The following is a 27,395-nucleotide window of genomic DNA, read 5'->3' as shown; positions in this document are numbered from 1 at the left end:
CCTTCATTTCTTCCTCTGACTCTCCCTCCCCTATCACTCCATGACCCTCTTCAGAGACCCATTTCTTCCTTCTACTGAGGCCATAGTTACCTCTCTTCTGCACCTTCTTCTCCCTCCTTGACCCACCGCTTACTTTGATCGCTCTGAAGTGCTGCTTGTATGGTGTGGGCTCCTTGTGAAGGTCTATCCTGCCACTCCCTCTAGTGAAGGAGAGCTCCGATATCCTTGAGAAGTAGTTCTTAGTGCTAGGCCCAGTAAAGACTCTTTTCTGACAGAAGTGGTAGCAACTCTGTGACAAACACAAAGAGGACTGGAACGTTTTATTACACATGACATGCAATTCCTGTTGCATCAAGCAACACAGTACAGTGATCACAACACAAAATAGGAGTACAACACAAACATTCTTTTATCTGTGGTATGCAAACACCTGATCATCAGCACCAATATTCATGGGTTTCAGCTGATGACAAACCTTGGAGACTGGAACACATTGAGAATGGTCCATTACGGGTATGCAGGAAACATCCGGAAATAAGTCAAGTCATCGTACACAGTTTCCGCTGCTCAGAGCTTCTCAGTTGTGCATGAATGACAACAGTAAACATCACGCCACAAACCAGACATCCTGCCAGGCCCCTATATGGCAATCAAGCAAAAGCAGAAGGTGACCAGAGAACCAAGCAGGAATATGGTCTGACTTTGCTTTCGGGAACTCAACGAGGCAGAATGCATTTGTGAGTGGGGGAGGTCGGAAGGAACGGAGAACAAGTTTGTTAATAGCTTTCACTCTTGGGGACAAGGAGTGACTCTCAAAGCAACACCCTAAGGACCATCCCTCGATCTCAATGGAGGGGAGACTTAGCCCTCTTGAGAGATCGCCTATATCCAACCAGTGCAATAAATAAATACATAAATAAGGGTCCATTGATGGATGGGCGATCTCTTGACTGTCTCTCGACCCCAAGATCGGAGGTGATCTCTCAGGACACTTGTACCTTGCCTCCTACTCGGGGAAAAACGTTGGTGTGGTCACTGCAGCTCAGCTCTCTGCTGGTGGGGCTACACTTCCACACCAGGGTCAGATCCTATGCCTTGCTTCTGGAGCACGTCCTCCTGCTTCATCTTGGGCTTCTCAGTCCGTGTGTGCCACACCAAGACCTGAAAGAAGTGGAGAATGCATGTAACATTCCTGTCCATAGGAAATGCCATCAAGCTTAAATATGCATGGCCTACAAAACAGATTTTCAACCTGTATAGGTAATCTTTTATAGAGTGGTCATAAAACTTCAGGATGATCACTATTTGCTCTGTTGTCTCAAAACAACACAAAATGTTCCCCGGAATTATTGGATAAAATGATAACTATTATCAGCAGTTAACATGTTGTGGTGGAGCTCTAGGATATCTCTTCTCAGAAATGTGGAAACACCCGACAAGTAATATTTTTCAATTTATTTCAATAAATATACAGTGCAAAACTTTCAGGAGAGAACAGATGTGTCATATTGATAACTGTTCCGTTTTACTTTTTTCTTGCAAGAAACCCAATATTGAAAATGTATAAAACTGTGTGCAGAGGGAAGCTGAAATGATTAAGCAATAATATGAATTGCCCAAGAAATGTTGCAACAAAACTGATGCTCACCATTATAATTTATTTTGTCTCATTAACATATTTAACATTTCAGACACTGTATGATGTCCAATTCCTCCTTTACAACTGAACATAAACATAATTTTGTTTGTAGGAAACACATGAACAGGCTGAAGAAGCGTCAGCCTTTCCACTAGGAGAGGACTTTGCAACTATTTGAAGACCACTGATATATAGTGTGCAAAGTCATCCCTTGTGGAACAGAAGTAAAAAGAAAGACACTCTAAATAATATAAGTTATGATATGGGATGATACCCCTTCCCAGTCAGGATTTAAATGTCACTGAATGAAGTCAGTAAAGTATGTCGCTGTTGCCAATCAGATATAAGCGACTCTCTCAGCTGGCACCATATATCTCCCTCCTTTTTGTTTGGGCAGGTAAGGCTGATCTTCCCAGCTTTAAAGGAAAATATTCAGCCAAACCTCTTCACCCAGCAGGGAGATCTTATCTGAGAGATGTTGTCAGAGAAAGTGACTTTGTAGTGTGTGCCCTTTTGATCCAGAAAAAAAAAAAATCGATGTTCTTACCATGAAGAGGATTGGCTACGAAATACAAGTCTCAAACTGTTCCTGTGACTCAACCAAGTCAAATATTATAACATGTTAGGTAACTGATGAAAGATTCACATTTACTACTGGTGTGAAAAAGGCCTCTTATGGTGCATAATATGTAATTAAAGTGGCAGAAGGTGTGGGGATTCTTCTCAAATGCTAGAATTTCATCTCATACTGTTGTCCAAGAACAGTGCTTACCTTGCTGCAGTTCTCTGCCTTTGGCTCCAGCTCCTCCATGGATACCAATGATTGCAGCAGACTGCTCTCCAGGTATCCCCTTTCCACACGAAGATCAAACTTAGCCTCCCGATTAGCCAGCAGTAACTGCAAGGAGATGGCAAACCCAGCCATGTCCATGGGGAAAGGGCGATTGGGCTTCCAAGCTGTGTAAAAGCCAGTCACCTTTCCATTCTCCACTAGTGGACGCTCAAACCTCAGGCCTCCCACAAGGCCCACTGGCCAGACAGACACACGCTTTGTGTGACGCATCTGAAACAGAACAAGGACAACTTATTACCTCAAGCACATCTAACACAGTTATCTAAAACAAACAAGCTCACCTTCTAATACTACCTAAAGGAATCGTTACTTACCAGTAAATTATATTCAAACTGTCAGGCCGTACCTAGCAGGAACTCACATTTTCAACTACAATTAAAAAAAAGTTTCCCCTTTAAAGCATTTAAAAAAAATATTAAACTGCTGAAAAATCGTATAATTTGCAGCATTCCCAGATAACAGAGGTTTTATCTTTTGAAATGTGTTTCTAGGGCTAGTGGATCTACTTAGGCTCCAAAAGCTCAAACCCAGAGCTGCCATTTTACATTACATGAAAGGAGAATCCGTTAAGTATCGGGAGAAGATACCCTCACTGGTGACTACTGCTACAGATAAGTAACTTTTTCTTTCCAGTAAGGGACACTCTCCAGATTTGTAACCTTAGAATAGATTTCACAGTAGTAATTAAATTCCGGTAAAATATTTGTTTTTCTTAAAGCAAGCTTTAAACGTTCGAGTATCATATGCAACAATAACACTAGTATGCACAGAGTACATGGAACTACCTTCAAGAAATAACTTCACATTATCTGCCATCGGCATTTCATGCAGCACACTGACATTGTATCGTCTTTTCTGCCACGCAAAAAAACAAATGCCCGTTTTATCACTGAAAACGCAGTTGCGCATACATAATAAAATCAATCAAATTTAAAATGTCTCCAGATATTTCCTAAAGGACGTCCTGGAAATTAAAGAGAACAAAAACAGTCCCTAAAAGGAATGCTGCAGAGCCCCCTTCCCTCCTTTGAAGAAGGGGTAATATGTAATTATAAAAAAACACAATCTACCTAAGAAAAAAAAACAAGAAGGCGACTACTGTATACAAGTCACCATCAAGTAAGTGCCTTTGAGCAAAAAGCATGAGCCAAAAACACTTGCTTAAACACCCCCAAGTCACTAAGAAGAAGCTATAATTTTATTACAAGACCGGAGGCTCATATTATGCAGTCTTTTCTTGCTTTAATTTTAACAGCAGCCAAGTAAAAACTACAGTACCCAGAATAAAGAAAACTACAACGATGACATCATAGCTGCAACAGCCAATAGGATAACATGCAGCAATACTAATATCTTAACTGCGAGCAACAAGTCCTCTTTTCTTGCTGCTCGCAGTCAAGATAAGTACCTTCATTGTTTGCTCGATATTTTCATTGTGTTAACTGTCTTCTATGGTTTATAAATGATTATTTAACAGCGCGTTCGTATCTAACCTTAAAACGCGTGTCTTCCTTTCTTGTTGAAGCGCGTCTTTCAACGGTCGTTTTTCGGCCGTTGAAGACGTGCACGCGCGTCCATTCTTTACATTCTTGTCACATCGGCATACCTTCTGGGCAGCGCCCACACCGCGTCAATATTTCCTGGTATTTCTGATAGTTTCGAGCGCATTTCGCTCGTTTCTTCTCCCGACTGCCTTTTTTCTCCTCAGTCAACCGCTCTGACGTCTGGAGTCAATCGGCTTCTGCTTTTCCTGGCAGTACCGCCCCTATTTCCTGGTTCCTGCCCCTTCAGCCACTCCCTCCCACTTTCTTCATATTTAACCCCTGTTTCCCCAGTTTCAGTTTTAGGTTTATTTTATTTTATTTATATATTTATTTTCATATACTTATTTTTAATATATTTTATTGGTTTTCTCATTATGGTTGAGGAAGAAGATTCCCAACTCTTTCAAGAGAATTTAAAGTCCTTTATTAAGGACTCTGTACAACAGGCAGTGACCGTTTCCATGTCAGATATTACAAAGAATTTGGAAGCCTCCTTTTCCAAAATTATGTCCTCTTCCAAGCTGCCTGTTAATAAAGGCAAGAAACGTGCGGCCACCCTCCCAGTGCCGTCCAAAGGCGTTTCCTCTGGTCCTTCCATCCGAGAGGTCACTAAATCGGGTCCCCCTTCTTCTCCAGTGCATGTTTCACAATTGAGAGACACAGATGATGACGATGATGATTCTAGTCATGATGACGACATGGACGGATCGGCAGATCCATTTTTGTGTGGGCCTTTGGAGACGGTGGTGCCGTTCACCCTGTGTCTCATGTTTTGGTTTACCATGCTGGCGAACCCTTATTCGACCCTTCCTTCATGGTTCATCCAAATTCAAAGGAGTGGTATCCATCTGATCATGTGGCTGATTATGTTTCTTTCTTTTTACGCCATCCCCTCGACAAAGCCACTCGCAATAAGCTTAAGTCGGAGTGTCCCCGTCCCTCTCTACCAGATAACATCACGGCAACCCCAGTTATTGATCCCAACATGCTGATGTTTTTTACCAAATTCGGCAAGGATCCCAAGAAGGGCGTTGATAGAGCTTGGTCAGGTTGTCAAGACAAGCTCCTGGATTTGGTGGGTCCTCTCACTAGAATCTTTGACTTGGCGGAAGAGGCTAAAATGGACAACAGTCCTATAGATCCTGAGGTTCTTTCGAACTGGGCGCAACGCGCTATCTGCATGCTGGGGAATGCCAATACTCAGCTATCTATTGAGAGGAGGAAGAGTCTACTTTTGAAAATTGATCCTAAATTAGCCTCCTTAGCCTCTAAGGATGATGGCCCGTTGGCTAAGGGCCAATTATTCGGGGATTCTTTCATTAAAGATCTGGGGAAATATGTGTCCACCTTTGCCTCCCTGGACAAGGCCCAGCTTTCTATGAAAAATATTTTTTCATCTCGGGTTTTTGCCCGGGCCGGCAAAGGCAGGAGTCGCTTTGCCGGCCGCTCCATCAGAGGCCAATACGCCAGCAGAGACTCCTACAGTCAGCAATCCCAGCTTGAGTCCTACACAGGATATAAACCAAGGTTCTATCCCCGTCGGGCAAGAGGCTACCGGCAGAGAGGCTACGCCAACAGAGGAGATCAAACCTCCGGTAAGTGTTTCCGTTTCTGGCCTTCCTCCAATAGGAGGCAGACTGGCTCTGTTCCTCAATTCATGGTTTTCTCTCACCTCAGATCCCTGGGTAATTCAATCCATCCAAGGTTACCTGTTAGAATTTTATCAAACCCCAATTCAATCCAGCGTTCCTCTGCCCCTAGTTTTTTCCCAAGATCAAACCGAGCTTTTGCGCGTCGAAATCCACTCTCTCCTTTCCAAACGCGCGATAGAACCCGTTCAGTTCGACCCTTAGGTTTCCTCAGCACCATCTTCCTCGTCCAAAAGAAAAATCAGAAATTTCGCCTGGTGTTGAACCTAAAGGCTTTCAACAACTTTATAGTTTATCGACACTTCAAGATGGAAACTATTCTCCACCTCAGAGACATTCTGCTTCGGCACGATTGGCTGGTCAGATTAGATCTTCAGGATGCCTACCTCACAGTGCCAATTCATCAATCACACAGGAAATTCCTTCAGTTCCAGTGGCTAGACTCTTTCTACCAATTCAGAGTTCTTCCCTTCGGGCTTTCTTCCGCACCTTGGTGTTTCATCAAAATTCTCAAACCCGTCGCAGCCTTTCTCCGTTCTCACGGGGTTCGTCTAATCCTTTATTTAGATGACTTTTTGTTGATGGCGCAAGACAAACGTCTGCTTCTAAACCATCTTCAACTTTGTCAGAACCTACTTCTCAGCCTAGGTTTTCTTATCAATGTACAGAAGTCGGTCCTAATTCCGACTCAAAAGTTGGAGTTTCTTGGTTTTCTAATAGACACTACTCTGTCGGTGTTGCAACTCCCTCAACACAAAGTATCCCTAATCAAGAAAGAGATTCGTCAATCCCTATCTCTCCCTCATGTCTCCCTCAGGACTCTGGCGCGTCTAGTAGGCCTTTTGGCTTCTTCTATCCAAGCCATCTTCCCAGGTCCTTTACATTACTGCGCCCTTCAGCGGCTCAAAATCCATCATCTTCACAAGGGTCTCGCTTATTCGGATCCCTTGGTTTTAGACGCCGAATCCAAAGAAGAACTTCTGTGGTGGTTGACACACCTAGATGCCTGGAACGGCAGAACTATCTTCTCTGCCGCCCCAGATCTTGTATTAGAATCCGATGCAAGTCGGACTGGTTGGGGCGCACAGGGATGTAGAATTCCTATAGCCCGACGCCCGGGACATCTTGTTTGGGGTCAAGGGCAACAAGTTTTTATGTTTACTTTGTCCTTGGGACAAGTAGGCCCAACCCTGCCTGTTTACAGAGAGTGGAACTCTCTGCAGTTGAGGTAATGTGCTTCCAAAAATTAATGCTGTTCGAACTTGTATTTATGGTTCATTATTTGAAAGCCTTCATTATTAGGATGAGTGCTGTAAATAAATGTTTTAAGGTCACACTTCACTACTGACATTGGTTCCAGTACAAAAAAAATAAAAAAGTGTATGCACATGTTTGAAAAGTTTAGGCTATGAGGCTAAGTATAATGCTCCCAGAATGCTCTCTGATTAGATGCAAATGAAGTGTCATTTAGTAAAATGTGTTGATGCATGCTAGTATTTCCCAAAAATATTTATAATGAAAAATCAGTGTAACCATTTTCAACACGATTATGGGAAGCATGAAAATAAACAAACACTGACAAAGCCAACTGATCTGACATATTTATATAAGTCTTTTAGTTTCATCAATGCGTGTCTTGTTTTGATATGGCTTTTGTAACACTTTATTGTTGTGGGAGCTACCAGGCCCTCAACATTGTAACAAACACTGGCAAAACACCCCAAAAAGTTTTTGAACTCTAAAAGCACACGTTGCCACCAGTGGCATAACAAAGGCCCCGCAGTCGTCTTCCAGGGGGCCCCTTCAGCACAGCACCTGCCCTGAGGGAGTCTGGAGAGGGGGCTCCTCCATGTTCTTTGCAAAGAGGCACCCTCCAGTTTCGTTACGTCACTGATTGCCACCGTAGTTCCTGACACTGAACAAAACTACTTTGTGTGCAATATGCTCCTTGTGGAAGAACAGAATGTGATCACTCACAGTAAAGCCAGCCGAAAGAGAGAGAAATAGAAGTTTAATTAAAACAAAATGTCTTTGTTAACACCAGACCTAATTAGGGACTAAGACCCACATGTAGGTAGCTTTTTGCATGTCGCAAACAGAGACTTTCGCTGTTTGCGACGTGCAAAAAGCACATTGCGGTGCACAAACCCAGTTTTGCGACTCGCAATTAGGAAGGGGTGTTCCCTTGCTAACTGCGACTCGCAGTGCAATGTAGGATTGTTTTGTGATCGCGGGCGCAAACCAATTGCAGTTTGCACCCATTTCAAATGGGTGCTAACACTTTCGCAAAAGGGAAGGCGTCCCCATGGGACCCCTTCCCGATTGTGAATGTCACTGTAAACATTTTTTCAGAGCAGGCAGTGGTCCTGCGGACCACTGCCTGCTCTGAAAAAATAAAACTAAAACGTTTCATTTTTTGTTTTTGTAATGCATCTTTAAGGAAAATGGGCTGCATTACAAAAAAAAAAAAACTGCTTTATTGAAAAGCAGTCACAGACATGGTGGTCTGCTGTCTCCAGCAGGCCACCATCCCTGTGAGGGCCGCCATTCGCAAGGGGGTCGCAAATTGTGACCCACCTCATGATTATTCATGAGGTGGGCATTTGCAAAGCCCTTGCGAATCACAGATGGTGTCAGGGACACCATCCTACATTCGGATTTGCGACTCTCAAATTGCGAGTCGTTCTGACTCGCAATTTGCGGGTCGCAATTCTGAACCTACCTACATGTGGCCCCAAATTCTTAAAGAAAGTCACAAAAATGCACCCATGGTATATGTCGTACCCCTATAAAATATTTGTGAACTGTATTTTAGCATGGGTAAATACGATGTGTAGATTTGCTCATGTGAAAATCTGTTGAGCATTTGCAAGTTCATTTTCCCTCCAGCCACTTTCTTCCCAACCCTGGAAGAAGTTCTAATTCAGCCATTGTCAGGAGTAAATGTCCAACCTTTCTATTATGGGAAAATATTAGAGAGAAGCTGGTGAAAATCTTTCAAACATGTAGGTTAGTAGGTTTGCAGACTCAAAGGCATTCCAGCCCTGGAACTATTGCTTACTGCTTCCTCCAGCCCCAGTATGCAGATCTGCAGAAAGGTGGCAAAGTAAGGAAATTGCTACAATAGGGATTGAAATTGCAAGCATTCAAGCCCTACTATGGTAGTAGCCCTAGCATAATCAGAGAGGCTATTATCAGAGCTCTTACATAATGAGATTGCTGCCATAATTTGTCGCCACCTTACATGGCACCAAAGGGACAAGTAGATCTTTTTACAGGACAAGTAGATTTGAGAAGCAACCGGTCCCCTGGACAAGTAGATATTTTAATAAATTCCACACCCCTGGGCGCAAGATGTGGTCAGTTCTCGACTGGGGGCGCATGGTCTCTGAAGGAGTCCTTCTTGCACATCAACAGTTTAGAGATGCTTGCAGGTTCCTTTGCCATCCGCACTTTTGCAAAAAACAGAGTAAGTTGCACCATCCTCCTCAGGATGGACAATTTGTCCGCGGTCAGGTATATCAACCACCTAGGAGGTACCAAATCCAAGATTCTATCCACTTTGGCGAAGCATCTTTGGGAGTATTGTCTTCCTCGTCGCATCTCGGTCAAGGCAGTGTTTCTGCCAGGCAGGCTGAACACAGTAGCGGATTGGTATTCCAGACATCTTCACGATTCCAGCGATTGGCAATTGCACCCTTCAGTATTCAGGCGTCTTTCTTCCATCTTTGGCGAAATGTACATAGATCTTTTCGCTTCTCGCCTCAACTCTCACCTTCCTTCCTATTTCAGTTGGAGGCCAGATCCGCAGGCTCTAGCCACAGATGCCTTCCTTCAGACTTGGCCGTCTTCCCTTCTTTATGCATTTCCTCCCTTCCTTTTCATTCCCCGGGTTCTGGCTCAAGTACGCAGACAGCTGTCCACTCTGGTGATTGTAACTCCTTTCTGGCAGACCCAACCGTGGTACCCAACTCTCTTGGAGTTGGCAATCGATCGGCCCATCTGGCTTCCTCACTTTCCCGACCTCCTCTTGGATCCCCAAGGCCAACAACATCAGTTAGTTCTCAACGGCTCCTTGTTCCTCATAGCCTGGAGAATTTCGGGCCGTCCTGGAGAACCCCAGGAATTTCGGAAGATGCTGCTAGACTCCTCCAGCAGGCCAGGGCTCCTGGAACCTCCAGAGCCTATAAATCCGCTTGGGCCCTTTGGAGCAGCTGGTGTTTGGACAGGAATTCAGATCCCTTTTCAGCGAATGTAGTTTTAGTTATAAATTTCCTGGCTTCTTTAGCCTCTCAAGGTAAGGCCTATCGCACTATTAACATGTACAGATCTGCCATCTCTGCGGAGCATCAAAGAGTTGATGGTAGGCCAATTGGGGAACATCCTCTCGTCTGCCAATTATTAAAGTGAGTAAGATACGTTTTTCCACCGTCTCCTAAATATAATGTCATGTGGGATGTCAATCTAGTATTACGATTTCTCACCTCTTGGCCTAATAATGATTTCCTATCTCTCAAACAGCTTTCGGCCAAATTAACCATGCTCTTATGTCTGGTTTCTATCAAACGTGTCTCAGACGTTAAAGCGTTGGATGTTTCTTCCTTTTACTTCTCCCCCTTGGTGTTTCTTTCCAGGTCAAGAGACGTACGAAAACTAATTTAGCTTGTGTTAATTATCCATTTTTTCCCTCTCAACCCAAACTACGTGTTGGAAATTGTCTCAAAAGTTATGTGACTCGTACTGCAGATTTGAGATCGTCCTCTGCCTCCCAATTGCTTATTTCCTTTCAGAAACCACATAACCCTGTTTCTTCCCCTACTCTGGCTCGTTGGGTTAAATGGGTCATGTCCTTAGCTGGCATTGATATAAATTCCTTCGGTGCCCATTCGGCCAGGAGTGCTATGGCCTCTCGCGCCTTTTGGGCAGGATCCTCTCTACAGGATATTCTCAAGTCTGCAGACTGGTCGAATGAAAATACGTTTAGAACTTTTTATTGTAAACCAATTTCTCATGTTTCAGATTCAGTCATTGCTATGCTTTGAACATGCATAATATGAGCCTCCGGTCTTGTAATAAAATTGAGATTTTCCTAGCCTTGGTGTCTGAAAGGCTAGATTTTATTAAAGACACGGAGGCGAGTATTATCCCACCACTGTTTTAACCCACCCTGTATCTTTCTTTCAGTGCCAACTCCCTCTTCCAGCGTTGGCTCGACATGATGCACACAAACAACTTTTACCGATTTTGGATTCGCCCGGCAACGTCTATTCCTCCCAGATGGCTCTCCACTTTCACCATATTCGAGATTGTTGTATGGACATTGTGACTTTGGTTTCTATATTCTATGCCGTTTTGTTTGTTACTTCTCCTCTTTAGTTTCACATCAAGAAAAGAGGACTTGTTGCTCGCAGTTAAGATATTAGTATTGCTGCAAGTTATCCTATTGGCTGTTGCAGCTATGATGTCATCGTTGTAGTTTTCTTTATTCTGGGTACTGTAGTTTTTACTTGGCTGCTGTTAAAATTAAAGCAAGAAAAGACTGCATAATACTCGCCTCCGTGTCTTTAATAAAATCTAGCCTTTCAGACACCAAGGCTAGGAAAATCTCAATTATAGTGTATAATAATTCAACATGAACACACGATAAAAGTAAAAAGAACCATTTTCCCCACTCCTGTAGCCAAGTGACGTCCACACCCCAAGAGCATGCTATAGTCCAATACAAAGATAACAGTGCCACTGTTTTCCCATAGAACGGGTAACAGGTGATAAGTGCAGGAAAGATGCCCTGTGAAAAAAAACACAGCCTTCTTCTTTCAAAAGGAGCACCTGCAGGAGATGAATCATTTTTGTTGCAAGGACTTTAAGAAATATTCCACAAGATTAGGAAGTTCTCCAAAGGACGGCACGACAGGCGAAGATCAAGTTATAAAGATGAAACTCCCACAGATTCAGGATAACAGGAAAGGAAAAAACTAATGGTAGTTTCCTGTAAGACACTGGTTTTGGTGCAGTATGTGTGTTCACCCACCTGGAACCATGAGGAACAGCGTAAAAACTTTAGTTCCCCAAGAATAGCATGGCAGCGGTAGAGAAAAAGAGTAAAAACAGCCCTCTCTCGAAAAGAGAGCAGAACACATTCCCCTACAAAGGTCATACTGACACGAAATAGATATGTTCTACTCACTAAAGCTAATTTAGGAAGAGTTCCTTCTAGATGGCTGTGAATCCAACACAGACAATGTTGAGGGGCATCAGTGTAACATACAATTGGCTTTGAATTAAAAAAGAAAAGAAACACAAGACACACTAGTTGCCCATATGCTTCACCTTTATGCATGGCAGGAGCCAGCCCACAAAAGCGAGAGCTTACAAACAACCCTTTAGGTGAAAAAAATTAAAGTTTGATCTCATTTATCCACCTGAAGAAAAAGAGAATAGAATACTCCAACTATGCGGTTTCAAAACCAAGGTTGCTAAAGCTTTGTTCTGCCAAGGTAGAGCTGTAACAAATACCAGAGACTACGTAGGCACCTAACAACACAACAATGACACTGCCAGAAACTACACAGAATCTTTAAAAATCCATCTTCATATGAAATTTCACATGTAACACGTGAAAAGAAATCTGACCAGTGCAGGTAAAAACAACTGAGAGAACAAACTAAAAGGCCAATTGCGGCAAAAGATGGTATTTGCCCAGTGATGTCAATGATGGAGTCATATGTGACACCATCTAGAAGCATGTCCGAAGACATGAGCAGTGCACGGGTGAAAGTAATGGCTAACTGTAACTGGATACATTCAGTTGTTTTCAAATGGAAACAGTAATTCTAATGCAACCTTAACCATGACTTACCTTCAAAAAACATTTTTCCTATGATTTTTTTTATGATATCCTCTATCCATTTTCCATATTGATATAATGTTCTGGGCAATGGGAGAAGGGTCTCACTATTGGCCAGGAAAATGCAGAAGCTGTGTACCATCAGGCCAGCTGTGCACAACATTTCAACATGCACACTGTTTGGTTATAAGATGGAATGTTATGTATGTAATGCTGCTGGGCAACAAAGTGGAGGGAATGTTGATGTGCCTCTGTCCTGGCAGTTGTCCTTTGTATCTGCCAGTGTTGGTAGCATCTCCTTGTCTTAAAATAAAGCTTGGAAAAAAGATGATCTGAATGGCGTCTTTTTAGTGGAAACGAGGATGGGATCCCACATGTGACCAACCCTGGTGGAGTGACACTCCTATGTCATGAAGAAGAAGAGGATCCAGGTGTGTTACGAGTTTGATGTCTCCAGTAGAAGAGTCGCATCGTGTGTCAAAGTTTCCTTGCTATTGGCGATCTACGTGCTGTGTTCAACTCGCACAACTTCTAGGAGATATTCGGCCTGAGGAGGTTCATGGAGAAGGACAACGATTCAGTACGAGGGAGTGCACATTGGTGAAGGAAGTATGTCATAAATAGGAGGTACTGCAGATCGGCCATCGCTATAGTGCTATGTAATTAAGCGCTGTTACAGAGACTGCTCTGAATTAGCATCCATGCGCCGATATTTATTTACTTTATGTGAGCATCGTTATGGAAATTGTATCCTGAATGTGTAGCCCCGCGCTGGATTGTTTACCTTTGAAAGCTGGTTGTTCGGGTACCGGTGCACGCATTGTGTGGATCCGCTCTCGCCTGTCTGCTCTGCCATTGTGACCCGAAGCGGAAGTGCAACCGCGCGCCAAGACTTGCTTACCTTCGAAAACCGGCCATTCAGGGACCTGCGCATGCATACTGGATCTGCTTGCGCCATGTTCTGTGCCGGTGCCAGTGCGAGCCAAGGTGGAAGTAGTCGCGCGCTAGAACCTTCGCGCGTGTGCTGCTATTGACGTTGTTCCAATGCAATCATGTGGTGCGTGTCACGCTGTTTCACGCTACGAAAACAAGGGCAATTGTCTTTTCGGATACAAAAGATTACAAATCTTCTTCGAAATCATCGATGTTGGTGGAGGGAATGTTGAGGTGCCTCTGTCCTGGCAGTTGTCCTTTGTATCTGCCAGGGTTGGTAGCATCTTCTTGTCTTAAAATAAAGCTTGGAAAAAAGAAGATCTGAATGGCGTCTTTTTACACACCATGCTCTCTGCACAGGCTCGTGCTTGTGTCTAGGCCTTGTGACAGACGTAGAACAATAGTTTGCTGTGCACAGCCTTCAGCCATGCACACTGGGATTGGTATGCAGCTAAAGCTTCCACTACACCTCTGCTTGCAGTACAAAAACACAATAGGCCACAATTGCAGCTCCTGGACGCAGGCCAAGCCCTTCAACCAAAGCCCGTGGTGTAAAGCTAAATGCTGTATACAATGCACTTAATGGCAGGAGGGAGGAAAGGCCTAGCCGAAGGGCTAACAAGCACAAGAGTAAGTTTGCCTTTTGTGGTGCTGCTGGACCTGTCAGACACAGGTGGAAGAGCCTATCTTGGTTAGAAAGAATGAGTCTGGGTCTACATAGAGGCCAGGCCTGGCACTCAACACCAGTGCAGAGAGGATTATGTACATATGAGTGTTCAGCACAAGGCTAGGTCTTTAGTTGGGCTCTGCAATTAGTGCAAGGTGGGTTAATCAAACAAGGGTTTAGAAATCAAGGCTGTGGCCCATCCACTTCTATGCATGCAAAGTTCAGTGGAGTGGTGGAAGGTCAAGTACTTAGCTGAAGGTATGGTGATATTTCTTTCTAAATAACACTGCATAACAACACATCAATAAATAACACATATGCAATGATACAATTGTGTATCCACACCAATATCATCCAAGATGTCAAGTTTGAGTGATACGTGATGTAACTGATGATGTAATTTGGAATGTCATCTGTGGCATCATATGATGACACTCAGCTGATCCTCTCGCTGTCAGAAGACCCCACCACTGCCAGAGCTAACTTCCACAGATGTATGGTGAACGTCGCTGATTGGATAAAGGACAACTGTCTCAAGCTCAACACAGACAAGACAAAAGTCCTCATCTTCTGGGACAACACCTCACCACGAAATGATGCAGTGTGGCCTGCAGAACTCAGCACACCCCAGATATTTCAAGAGCATAGTGACTTACTTGAGGGAAATGTGGGTAAACTTGGAGGAAAAATTGGGTTAGGCTGTCCGAAACCATAAAGCACAGGTTGCATTCTGGATCACCTTGCCATTGTCCTTGTCAGGGCGTGTAATGGTTGCTAACATGTGATGTCCCTGCGCCTGTTTTAATATTTTCTAATAATATTTTCTTAACATCCCACTCCATATTTCCCCTAAAACATTTCAAGAGCTTGACATCTTCCTCGTCAATTTGCTCTGGGACATGGGATGCAGGCACGTTAAGCTCTGCAAGATTTAGCTGTCGAAGGGTGATCTGGGAGCCCCTGACTTTCTGGCTTATGATATTTCCAGCCAACTTCAGTGGCTGGTCTATTGGCTGGCAAGATTTCACTTAAGTGAAACAGGCTTCTCCCAAGCACAATTTCAAGGGTGCTCCCCCCTCCCCCAAAAGTGGTTCCCCCTGCTCCTCTACACAGCCCTCAGCTGTTACAAGTGTAATATTTTCATTCTGACGTTTCTGCATCCTTATGCTCCTATCATACTCCTCATGAGCTTGCCCACTTGGAGAAGTTTTCTTGCGACCCGCGATTTTAAATTATGGGGTGAGGCAGTACTTGAAACGGCGGGAGATCTTTTTTTGGACAGAATCTTATACTCCTTTCAAAAGCTGACTGCCCAGTACTCTCTGACAGGTGGAACCGTCCCTTCCGTATGGTGATGGGAGGGTGCCACCCTAGAAACACAGAGAAGTTCAGCATACCAACCCTGAAACAAATGTGTTTCTTCAAACAATATACACTATTGGACATGGAAGGAAGCTAATCACATAGCTCAAGAACGCTGTTCACCAATACACAGCCTTCACACCCGAGACATGGGAGCAAGATACAGGCCACCCTTTTTCAGGTCAAAAAAATCCTAGGACACCCTCATACATTTTCCTGAAATGCAAAGTGCAAGTGTATACAATTTCTCATCCTACATATAAGGCCTACCTCATTCTTTATAGGTTGCACCTCATTTGCACCCCGAAGCTTTTTAAGTTTGTTCTAGGTGCGTTCCTCTAAGGCTGTTTGAATCCATATGCTCTGAGCCTGCCCTTCCTTGAGTTTGTTCTCAACAAAGTGTACTAAGGGGCAGTGCATATTCCAGTTTCCGCACAGATATTAATAGTTCCCTGGCCTGTCTCATCTGGCTTTTCTCCAAGCCAAAAACTAAGAGGTTTACCAAGAGATTGCTGACCTTCCCTTGATTATTGTCAAATGTGCCATAACCGTCAAATGGAAACCTTCCTGGCCACTCTTACTGGCTGCCTGGGGGAGAGAACTTCAGTGGTGTTTGCTGAGGGCACTGCACCCGCAATAAGAAAAAGAGTTGGCCTTCACAGGAGAACTACAGTGGGCAACACTGGTCTTGTCCTCCTGCAGACACTCTTAGAGAGAATCAAGGTAGATAATAGGCCCCCTTGACCACCTCCCTTATACACAGCAGAAGCCCCTTCCTCTGCTTACCTGGAGCTCTGAAGCCCCCAACCTCTTTTCTTTGTCTTGACTCCAGGGTCTCCCCCAATCCCCCACACCCCCTAAACCTCCAGGGACTTTGGCCCCATGGTATGCTCTTAGCTTGGAAATAGTGCCCATGGCCCCCCTAGCCTAGTCAACCCACTCAAGATACCAGCAATGGTCACTTTAGACGTTTTATCTCTACCCCTAACCAGCAATCTTGGTGAGCTTCACACTATTAAGTACCTGCTTCGTTGAGAATCAGGATTCTTCCAATGTAGGGTGGGGGAATATTGGCTCTTTTGCTTTTTTATCTGCTCTTCTTTTTCTTTCATCCAGTTAACAACAGTTTGAAGCCATTGCTGATAGTGCTAATGGTACTTGTCCATAACGCACCTCCCATCTACTAATTCCCCAGTCATTTCCTTGTAACTGTACTATGTATGTTATGTGAGGATCCTCCCTATAATACTGGATGGAGTTACGCTGGACATAATCAATGTGTTTTTGCATAAACCGTAATTTATCAGTGTGATGTAAGTCATTCATGACTCTTTGAAATTAGTGGCAACTGGTTTTTGTTTGAATGGCCAACCCCAATAAAAGATAACTTTAAAATACATAACTTAAGTTTCGGTATTTTTTTACCTGAAAATTGTAACCATTAAATCAGTTTAATTGCGATTTTTAAGTGGACTTCGGTGAACCAGTTCCCTGTCAGATGTTTAGGATATCCACAGCCGAGATATTTACATTTAAGAAACCTAAATACATCTCATTTAAAAAGTCGCAGCTTATCCTAAAGTCAGCCCTCCTAGACGTACATTGACATAAATGTACAAGCCCTTTTCATAACAATCACAGCTACTACGTTTGTGTAGGAAAAGCAAACCACTGTGAACACAGAAAAGGGGGTTCTTTCTGCAGTTATTCTGAATAGCCAGCTCTACTAAATTATTTAAAGAAAAGCCAAGCCACCAAAGTAATTCCTAAGCAGCACGTAAAACAGGATCATCTAGGGTCAATCCTCTATGGCAATGTGGAGAAAATAAATGTATGGTGGCCATTCTGAGCACTAGCAGTGTAGTCAAGAAGAAGCACTTCAAATAAGGTATCCTAAAACAATTACATCTACTAGGGCAATCTAAAATGATCTCCTAAAACAAACGTAGCTACCTTAGTTAGCTACACGAGGTAGATATAATGGAAGCGCATATGCACCCACTAATATGACACACTTCCAACTGCTATGTTCAACAAGCACAAGGGCTAAATAGAAAACATATTCCACGAGTTTCCCGTATGTCGAGATTGTACTGAAAATTGAATTTCAGAAAGCATCTCTACCACCACTACCTAGAATAAACAAATCAACCATCATTTTTCTGGAATCAACACATAAGCCTGATAGCAGGCTTACATAACGTGGCCCTAAAAAATTACAGTATAGGGGATTTTGAATTGTTTCAGGACTAAGTACACACCACTGCAGGCAGAGATTTGTGATATTCCGATAACCATGGGAACATGCAGACACAAAATCTATACCTTTCTTTCCCGCATCATGCTTCTTTGAACTACCTCTCCCACATTTCTTAGAACCAGAATTCTGGTTTGTTTTTCCCCCCAAAGGCGCCGAGCAGGTGGACAGAATTTATTTTGGGTACTGTTTTTAACTTAGCCCAAGACATTTCTATGCATTTTGCATAATGGCTGACTTGGCATCTGATGCTGGCTATTCTAGCTTCCTGTGATTTCTTTGGAGTACATTTCCGGTTATTTTCTAGTTGGTCTCACCATTTCTAACCGCAGAACCATGTCTGTCATTGATAGTCTTTGTGTGCCATACCACTGTCAGCCTTCTTGGGCTTCTGTATGCTCATTGCTTCTCTTCTAATAAGCCTACCGTACAAGCAGTGTGCAGATTGTGTTCTCATTCTACAATAATATATATGTACCACCTACCACCACTATCTCAATGCAATGGAGAGCTACTTATCATTTATGCCTATACCTTGGTTTAAATGTTTATCACCACTATTAACTGGGTTATAAATTTGAAAGTTATCCCTTGGGAAAGATGTTCCTTCTCGGAGTCAAGGTCTCACCTCATCAAAAAGTTTCAGGCTGTAGGTATTGTCATCATCTGCAAAATAGACCACCCCCTCCTCGCTGAGTTCACGGTTCTCCCGCAGCCACTGTAGCCCCAGGTTGCGCTGCTCCACGCCTCGCGGCTTGAGCCAGTTAGGATCGCTCTCCTTTAGCTTGAAGTCCTTTGGGGTCTCCACCTGTAGGTGGGTGTATTTTATCCCACCATGTGCCAGCAGATCTGACACCAGCGGGGTCTTGGCTGCAACATCTTCCACAACAATCCAGTGTAGGTTTTTTACATGAAGTAGAGTCTGTGACAAGCGGATGAGTTCTGCCTTCTGCACCAGCCTAAATGAGAGACAAAATAGATATGACATTTCAAAGCAAGCTTAGCCAGCACTCAAATCAGCTGGTTTCTTTGAGATTTACTTCCAACCGGAATCAGGCGCTTTATTGTGCAGTAAACTGTGCAATAACAGGGGGAAAAAACTCTGAAAGCGCAGGATCTAACTAACTTATGCAAAAAACAAATGCCACCTCATCATCAATACAAAACTAACAGTCTAATAGAAAAGAAACTCTAAAAATTGTCCCATGAGTTCTATAAACATTGTTTATACAAACAAACCTCAAATTTTTAAAGTACAGCTAGTTTACATCAATTTGAACTTGAATCACAATGGACTTCTAAAGTAAAAACTGCACATATATAAAGGGCATTGTCTTGGCCATTCTAAAAGAAGGGATCACTGGACAAACATGTCCTTTCTTTAGGAACTTCTGGACTCACTGCAAAGAACAACTCTGCAGAACAGCTAAAAAGGGTGCATCTCCACAAACAAGCCAATGAGCTAAATAGGGCGAGTCACGAGGTAAAGTGTCTCTCAAGCAATTGTCTCAGCTATGGTGAGGTGTGATTAAGTGTTGTGCTGGATACCAACCTCACGGAAGCATAAAACCCTGACTTCAGTGGAAAGAAGCTTCACAACGCTTTCATAGCACACAGATAATAGCCCCAGACCAAAAACAATCTGCCTGGAATAAATACTCTCACAAAAACTACAGCAAAGGGGTGACATTCAGCACTTTTCACACCACTCTTAGCAACAAATCCAGACAAAGATGGGAGTACAAGACACACACTGAAGACTAAAAAGAGCCTGCTAAGACGAAAAATGATAATAAACCACAAATTCATGGAGCCTAGCCCAGAATGGAAGCCGGTTTTTGCTGGCGAAAAGAAGAAACGTGGTTGTGCCAGTGTGTCACTAAAAAAATAGTATGCCAAACAATGACAGCAAAAACAGCAGTTACGTCAAATGATCTCCACCATCTGTACTTGTCTTAAAGACAGATGGCCAAATAAAGATCAGCCAGGAACAATCAGTGCAGGAGAGTTTGAGGAACAATGTTTTCCGTACTAGGCTAATCAAAGGGTGAGATTTAAAATATTTCACGCAAAGCTGCGTATTGAACACTCACAAACTGCAGGAGAGCTGGGTGAGGTTTGCCTTCAACAGAAACCTGAAAGCGGTATGAATCTATTTCAACTGTAGGTTCAACTGGTCTTCTTATCGAAATCCACCTTTCCTTACACAATACCCACCTGGCAAAGGTTGGCGTGATGATGTAGATGGTGGGCAGTGGCCGAGTCTCTGCCTCCTCTTGCTGCACACGGGCCTGAAGCCGCCGGACCTCATTCTGCAGCTGAGAGATTTTCCGCTCCTTTCCCTGGAGTAGATCCCCTCTCGACTTCAGGTATGGAGAGCAGTCACATGGCTGGCCTGGCGATAAGAAAAATGAGTCATATGTCTGACATGGGAGCAAGGAAAGAGGAAGTTTGAGAAGGGATGGTGAGTGTGAGAGGGAACAGAAAGGGGGCAAAGCGAGGAAAACAAAATATATATCTGTATATACAGACAAGCAAAACAAGGAAGAAACAAGGGAGACCGACAGACGAGCTGCAAAAACTAAGACGGAAAGCAGGTCAATGACCTGACCTGCACGCTAGGAGATGGGAGAAACAGTCAAATGGCTAACAAAAGACAAGAAGATGAAAAGATGAGACGATAAACAGGACTGAATGCAGTAACACAAAAGAGATGGTGGCTGTTGCACGGTTACAACCAATAACAGTAGTTGAACACAAGCAGAATACCTAAAATGTTTGTAAACACAATAAACAATTATTCTTGTAAAAAAAATAAAAAGCCAGTCTTTGTGTATTAAGGTATAAGAAAAAAGAATGGGTCCAAATGTGGTATGAAAAAGTGCAAGGCTTTCGGTACATCCTCAAAAGGTAGGGAATGTCCGCATGGCGTGGCCCTCGTTATAAATTTGGACTGTGAAACCTAGCAATGTCAAGTGATTTTTGCTAATAAGCCTCAAATGGCTAAGGTATCAGACTCACATGGAGCCCGCCCTACCAATCTTTCAGAAGCAGATTAGAGAGACAGTCATTCAAGCAACATAACACAATTTTTTTAATTCGTGATGCAAATTGTGCTTAAGTAAAGTATAGATCAATAAAATTCTATACAAACGACTATCTGTATTTCAGTGCTTTCTTCTATTGAGTGATACAAGTCCTTCCGAGTACATCAAAAGCGAACATGCAGAGGTCAGAAACATGCCATTGACAGCTGACTGGCCTGCAAAAGTTCTAGAAATTCTTGAGACACTGTCACTTCCACATTAAATTAGGCCCTACTCAGTTCGTCTAAATAGGTCAAACCACTCAACCGTCAATAAACCTTCGATAAATATTAGTTGTCTTTACAAGTAGGCAAGAACAATTTGAGACCTGGTGGAACAAGAAATGTCTGGCTGAGGGAATCTACGTACTGTGCACACTGATTGCTATAGAAACCCACAAGCCCTCGGTTGTTTTAATGTGCGGACCTCAGAAAGGAGCAGAGCTAATCTTGCCAATTATTGTCCAGTCTGGCTTCAAGAGCAGACACTGAGCTGCTAGGTGTGGGGGTCAATTGGGCCGCAACAAAAACCTGCAAAGTACATCTTTAGGACTAGGTGATCCACGCAATGTTATTTTATGATCACAGGGACCGCAAACCTTCCCAGCAGAATTGTAAGCACACACACCAAGATACAAAGACGGCTATTATGTGACTATTTTGTGCCACATTGCTGTGCTCCATCGAAGGACAGCCCAGGCATGACTCACTACTCACAATGGAAGGAAAGCAACACCGACCCTGTGGATGTTTATTTAGCCCTATGGACAACTGACCCTGTGCCCTGGACTAGCTGCAGGTAAATGGCTTCACAAGACGGCAGGTCCAAGGAAAAATGAATATCAGCCACACATATGGCAGGGGTTTAATTGGCTCTCAACTAAAAAGGCCAGAGCACTGGACCCTCGCATGCTGCACAAACATGGAGTCATATGGGAGATTCCATTCTGTGGAAATCTACAGAAATTCTTTAAAGACACGGATGGGCAAATATAACCAAAGTATGGACTTACGTGCATACCTACCAAGCTCCCCAGGACTCACCGAGCTGCATCAATGCATAGAGTAGTCCGATGATGGAGACGAGGAAGTACATGACAAAGACATTCTTCAGTTTGATCTTCATGTTCAAATTTGGCCTTGTTACACCGCAGCACCAGGATACAACGTGGAGTACTGGAAGCACAATCACACCTAAGGTAAGTGCTGTGGCATCCTGTGGTAAATGGCAACAACAGGAAACAGATGAAAGTATAAAAGAGAAACTAGATCACCCTGGAGGATCAACAGTGCAATTCTTCCCAACATTGTACTGTCACACTCCATCTAACAGCTCTCTCTTTGATGACAGTGCTGGCGCAGGTATTTTAATAAAAATTATTAATGAGTGTTTAATGAGTTTATTTACAAAATAAAATAACGTAGAAAAATAATGCACACATTTGAAAATGTGATTACGAAGAATTGCCACCAATGTTAACGAAATGTACTAATCAATGATTAAATATTATGAAATGTTGAATATATGTTAGACTAATGCAGTAATATGTGATATTGAGGGTATTTAAGTAAGTTTTAGCTTTATTAATTGTAGGCCAGAACTTAGTGAGTGTCTTGGCCTATTTGCCAGGCCTCATGTAAAGCTGTATTTCTTAGCGTTTAATAAAAATGCTGACCTAGTGAGTTCAACTGTGAAGCTCTGGTGTATTGTTTAAATGTGCTCATAACGGAAGCTTTTCGTGTGAACCTACTGCTAAAGACGATGTTCTTGCTAATGCAACATTTTATGTGTATTGTGTGTGAGACTGACTTTCCCAGGACGAGAACAATGAAGATACTGACTAGAGTAGAGGATGCATCAATATTGTTACCTGACAAGCCGGACGATGAGGACATCGCAAGACGAACCAATCAACAATATGAGAACGTAGAAATATTAGAATTCATAGATTTGGGATATTAGTTTTATTGGACAGTGTGAGAACATACAATTAACTGACCAATAGGGATTTCGGGGGTAGTTTAGGTGACTTTAATTTAACGACACTGTACAGAGGGAAGAGGTTCACTCACTAGCTCATTCTGAGAGAAGACAGTCATTTTGCCATATTTTCCTGACCGGGAGGTTATTATTTTTCTTACGCGTCTTGACTAGAGAAGTGCTTAACTTTAATGCTAAAGACTTTGCCCTTTCTAAAATTCTGATGCTGAATTTGATGCCTTGCTGATTGACTGACGTCCTGAGGATGAAGACTGATTCTGCTTTGCTGATCCACCCGGAGGATAGGTATGCTATATAGCCTGTGATTACAATGTATACTTGCTTTTTCTTTCTAGGTATCAACTGCGCTGTTTTGATAGAGCCATAGTTAGATGTTTTCCAAATTTGTGTTACTAAATTGTTTTGCATGAAGCCCAGCATGCTAATCTGAGGTTAGTTAAGGATTCTCACTAATGACTTACAGTAACAGGGACTAATGACTGATGAATGTCGCTGCTGAATTCTATGTATATTATAACGTTAACACAGTTGACTTTGTTACTGATTTGCACCATAACTTTAGAATGTGTTGTAGTTCAAGCATTGATTAGATTGCGTTTCTTCCGCCGTTACGGTCAACCAATATTGTTTCTGTATGTGTGTCATTTGATTTTGAGATTAGTCTACATGACCTTAGCATTGTTAATATAGGGAAATAAACATTCTAAACTCTTACTAGAGGTGTGGTTATTCATGACTGAAAGGTCATGGTGCTTGACAATTACTGACTCCATTGATTATTGATTACTAATGACTGTTGATTATTGTGTATTGATTATTATGTACTAGATCTATGGTAAGAACATCTTAATTGCGAGTCAAAAGGTTCATCAACCTATTTGCGTCCCCTTGTAAGTTTACTTATTAAGGTCAAACGCGCTAACAACATTGAAAAATGTTTCAAAATGATGCGCCTCACTGTTTTACAGGTTTGGCATGTGTCCATTATTAGACCTTACAGATAGACCCTGCCAAAACGCATGTGCTGTGGAGATACTACAAAAGTGATTAAAGCTTGCTGACTGAAAGGTAAGTTAGAGTATGTACAACAGTAGGTTAGAATATCTGTGGCACCAGTAACATTTCTCCGGCAAAATATTCCACAAAGTGTTATTGCAGTCTGATCTGGTAGTTAATATATACTGGGTATTATGGTCACAGTAATCATCTGACAAGCAAGTTCAGCATCCCCATTAAAAAAGGGACTGCCAACCACTTTTTAAAGTGTTCAATTCGGAAGACGTGGCAAAGCCCCCAGTGGTGCACCACTGAGGAAAGTTCACCTGTGCCCCGAGGAAAGCTCAGCTGAATCAGGAGATTGCATGCTGCCCTCCAAATACGTGAGACAGCGGTCTGGGGGCTCCACACAAAAAAAAACACAAGCTCCTGAAACCTCAAATCGACTTCTGAAGGCCCCCCTTCTCAGCTGCCATAGTAATTGCCAATCCACAAAGCATTTGAGATAGTAAATTAGTGGTCACACCCAATTTAGGAATGGTCACATGATACGGCTGATACGTAATGAATTTGGCGACATTAAATGCCCGTGTGAACTAAGAGGTACACCAAGTGTCTTTGGAAGCGTTGCTTTTCTGGAATATTCCACCATAGCTTACACACATTTTACTTAAATATCAGCCCACGTAGGCTAAGAGCATGTTGCTACAGTGTTAAAGAGTGGCTTGGATAGCGGGAGCAAGCAGGGCGCCAAGAACCATACATAGCACTAGTGGCAAATAGAGTACTGTATGGCATTCTTTGAAGCTGTTGAAACATTTTCATATCTTTATGCACATCCTCTTTACGGAAATCCCCGTGTGGTGTTTTCAACTACAAATCATTGGTGCCATTACTTCAAATTTGCACCACATTAGGGTGACCTGATTTTGAGGAGCAAAAACCGGGACAGGTCAGACAATAAAAAAAGGACTAAAGACTTTACTCTCACTTTTATATCTGGCCTGTACCTTTTTTGTGTAGCTTTGTGAATGTGTGCATATACACTATATATATATATATATATATATATATATATATATATATATATATATATATATATATATATATATATACACACACACACACACACACCTCTCTCTCTGCTCCCCACTCCGACTCTCTGCTGGGAGCAGACAGTGGACTGTGTTGCCTGATAGTAACAGATAAATTACTTTAATTATTTCATATGGTTTACTTATGCTTCCCTACATGATCTGACCTTTGTCCCAAAAACCGGGGCATTTATTAAATGATCTGACCTTTGTCCCAAAAACCGGGACATTTGTTTACAATTAAGAGAAGCGTCGGGACACCCGGACGGTCCTCTAAAAACCAGTACTGTCCGGGGAAATCCGGGACGTCTGGCTACCACATCCACCAGTGAAGATTTTAGTGTGAAATCATCAATCAAGTCGACAATACACAGAACCAGCTACACTAGCTAGGACGGGGCGGCTGGAAATACATAGGAAATTGTGCAGTTCTACCAAGAGCCCCAAGAATTGGAAAGGAATTTCGTGCAACAGCAAACGATGATTAAATACAGGCCATCACCAGAGCCCACGCCAATGACTGGTGAAAATACGTAATTGAGGAAAATAGACTGGGAAGAAGACTTACCTGGAAACGGTTTATTACCCACGTCTAGCAGCCGGGAAAAAGAAAAGAAAGACGAGCGTCAGTAGAAACAGAGAGAGGACAGGGAAGCGAGCATAGACCAAGCCCTGGACGCTCTACCGTGACGCATGCGCGCCAGTGAAGAACCAACCCCCCCCCCCCCCCCCCCCCCCCAAAAAAAAAAAAACAGTACCAAGGAACCAATGGGGAACAAGGGAAGACCTGAAGCTCACAGAACCGCGAGGGATAACCTTGAACCCGCCGTAGAAAACAGGGAGTTGGCAGATTGAAAGAACGAAAGAGGACTGTCGGGGCCTCGTGGAGTGGAGAATGAGGCACCAGCAACGAGCAGGAAAACGTCGTTGAACGCCTTACAGGAGGGAGGGGGGAGACTAATGGGCCCCTCACTCGCTTCTACCCTAGGAGTAGCTTTCGTTGGTGCCACGCCAAGCCTAAATGGTTTATTTTCCCTTCCCCAGGGTACCGGGCCATTGGAGAAAGTGTGAATAAAGGGAACAGAGGGAAAGGCTAACAACTGGACACGAATCGCATAAGAGACCTTGTTTCTGGGGAGAATTTTGTGGCAGTCCCAGATTCCTGGACACGAATCGCGAAAGGAACATAAGAGGAGACCTTTTTTCTGGGGAGAATTTTGTGGCCTTACCAGATTCCTTATAATAAAGGTTAAGAAACCTGCAATAACTAATTGGAGAAGAAACACAGCAAGTGTTGTTTTTTGTGTGTTTTTTTGTGTGCATTGTTGGAAATGGGCCTTTTTGCAGGGTTGTCCATAAACATTTTGCTTCTGATGACATGTTTTTGATCCTGTGCTCAATTTCGTTTTTGCTGCTTTTAGGACACTGGGTACTTTACCACTGCTGCCCTGTGCTAAAGTGTCAATGATCTCTGTCTAAATGGTATTGGTGATTGGTTTATCCATGATTTGCATATTTGATTCACCAGCAAGTCCCTAGTACAGTGCACCATGCGTGCACAGGGCCTGTAAATCAAATGCCACTATTGGGTCTGCAGCACTGATTGTGCCGCCCACACAAATGGCCCTGAAAACATGTCCTGGGCCTGCCATTGCAGTACCTGTGTATGCATTTTTAAACTGCCCTTTCAACCTGGCAAGTGTACCTTCTTGCCAGGCTCAAACCTTCCCTTTTACTACATGTAGGTCACCCCTAAGGTAGGCCCAAGGTTGCCACATGGGCCGGGTTTAGTGCATTTAAAAGGTAGGACATGTACTGATGTGTTTTACATGTCCTGATAGTGAAATACTGCTAAATTTGTTTTTTCACTTTTGCAAGGACCATCTTTCTCATCGGTAACATGGGGATTGCCTTGAAATATCTTTTAAGTGTAATTCCTCATTTGGAGCAGATAGAGGTCTGGGGTCTCTGAACTCACAATTCAAATATACATCTTTTGGTGAAGTTGGTTTTTAAATTGTACGTTTGAAAATGCCACTTTTAGAAAGTAGGCATTTTCTTGATTAACCATTCTGTGCTTCTGCCTTTCTGTGGAATAGACGTCTGGGTCAGGATGACAGTTGAACTGTTTGTGAACTCATTCTAGAAAGTCACAAAAGGAGCTGAAGTGTTCCCTGCATATCCTGATGAGTCTTCCTGAGCTAGAGCGGTGGGAAGAGCTGACACATACACCTGAATAGGGCTGTGCCTGTCCTTACACAAAGTAGTCTCCAACCCCCTGGAGTGTGTCTGCGGCACCCTCAAAGAGTGACATATCACTATCTCATTGCAGAGGATGGTGCCTTACCTCCTGCTGACCTGCCTGTTCTGGATTTTACAGATGAGGTGTTAGACCTGGAATCTTTTGGGTTTTTTTCCCCTGTCTTTTTGCCTTCTAACCTCCTGCTTTTATGGTATGCTGGACTCT

At 43.1% G+C, this 27,395-nt stretch overlaps 1 protein-coding gene across 2 annotated transcripts; it reads right to left on the bottom strand.

The window, feature by feature from the left end:
* Nucleotides 1-303: 303 nt before the first annotated feature.
* B3GAT3 (beta-1,3-glucuronyltransferase 3) lies at nucleotides 304-25,633 on the bottom strand. Of its 2 annotated transcripts, none has more exons than XM_069207040.1 (6): nucleotides 25,497-25,633; nucleotides 21,881-22,012; nucleotides 19,969-20,146; nucleotides 18,380-18,710; nucleotides 2,412-2,702; nucleotides 304-1,161 (listed from the first exon to the last, which is right to left on the bottom strand). In XM_069207040.1, the coding sequence occupies exons 2-6, from the start codon at nucleotides 21,960-21,962 to the stop codon at nucleotides 1,063-1,065; spliced, it is 981 nt and encodes a 326-aa protein (XP_069063141.1). In that variant the 5' UTR covers nucleotides 21,963-22,012; nucleotides 25,497-25,633; the 3' UTR covers nucleotides 304-1,062. The 2 variants fall into 2 exon arrangements, with proteins under 2 accessions (XP_069063141.1, XP_069063140.1); XM_069207039.1 differs by having other exon boundaries at nucleotides 21,881-22,052; nucleotides 25,497-25,619.
* Nucleotides 25,634-27,395: the final 1,762 nt, after the last annotated feature.

The sequence above is a fragment of the Pleurodeles waltl genome, chromosome 9 (assembly GCF_031143425.1).
Source record: "Pleurodeles waltl isolate 20211129_DDA chromosome 9, aPleWal1.hap1.20221129, whole genome shotgun sequence".
NCBI lineage: Eukaryota > Metazoa > Chordata > Amphibia > Caudata > Salamandridae > Pleurodeles > Pleurodeles waltl.
Note: the sequence above shows the minus strand (reverse complement) of the source record. Positions and strands in the feature narration are given on the sequence as shown.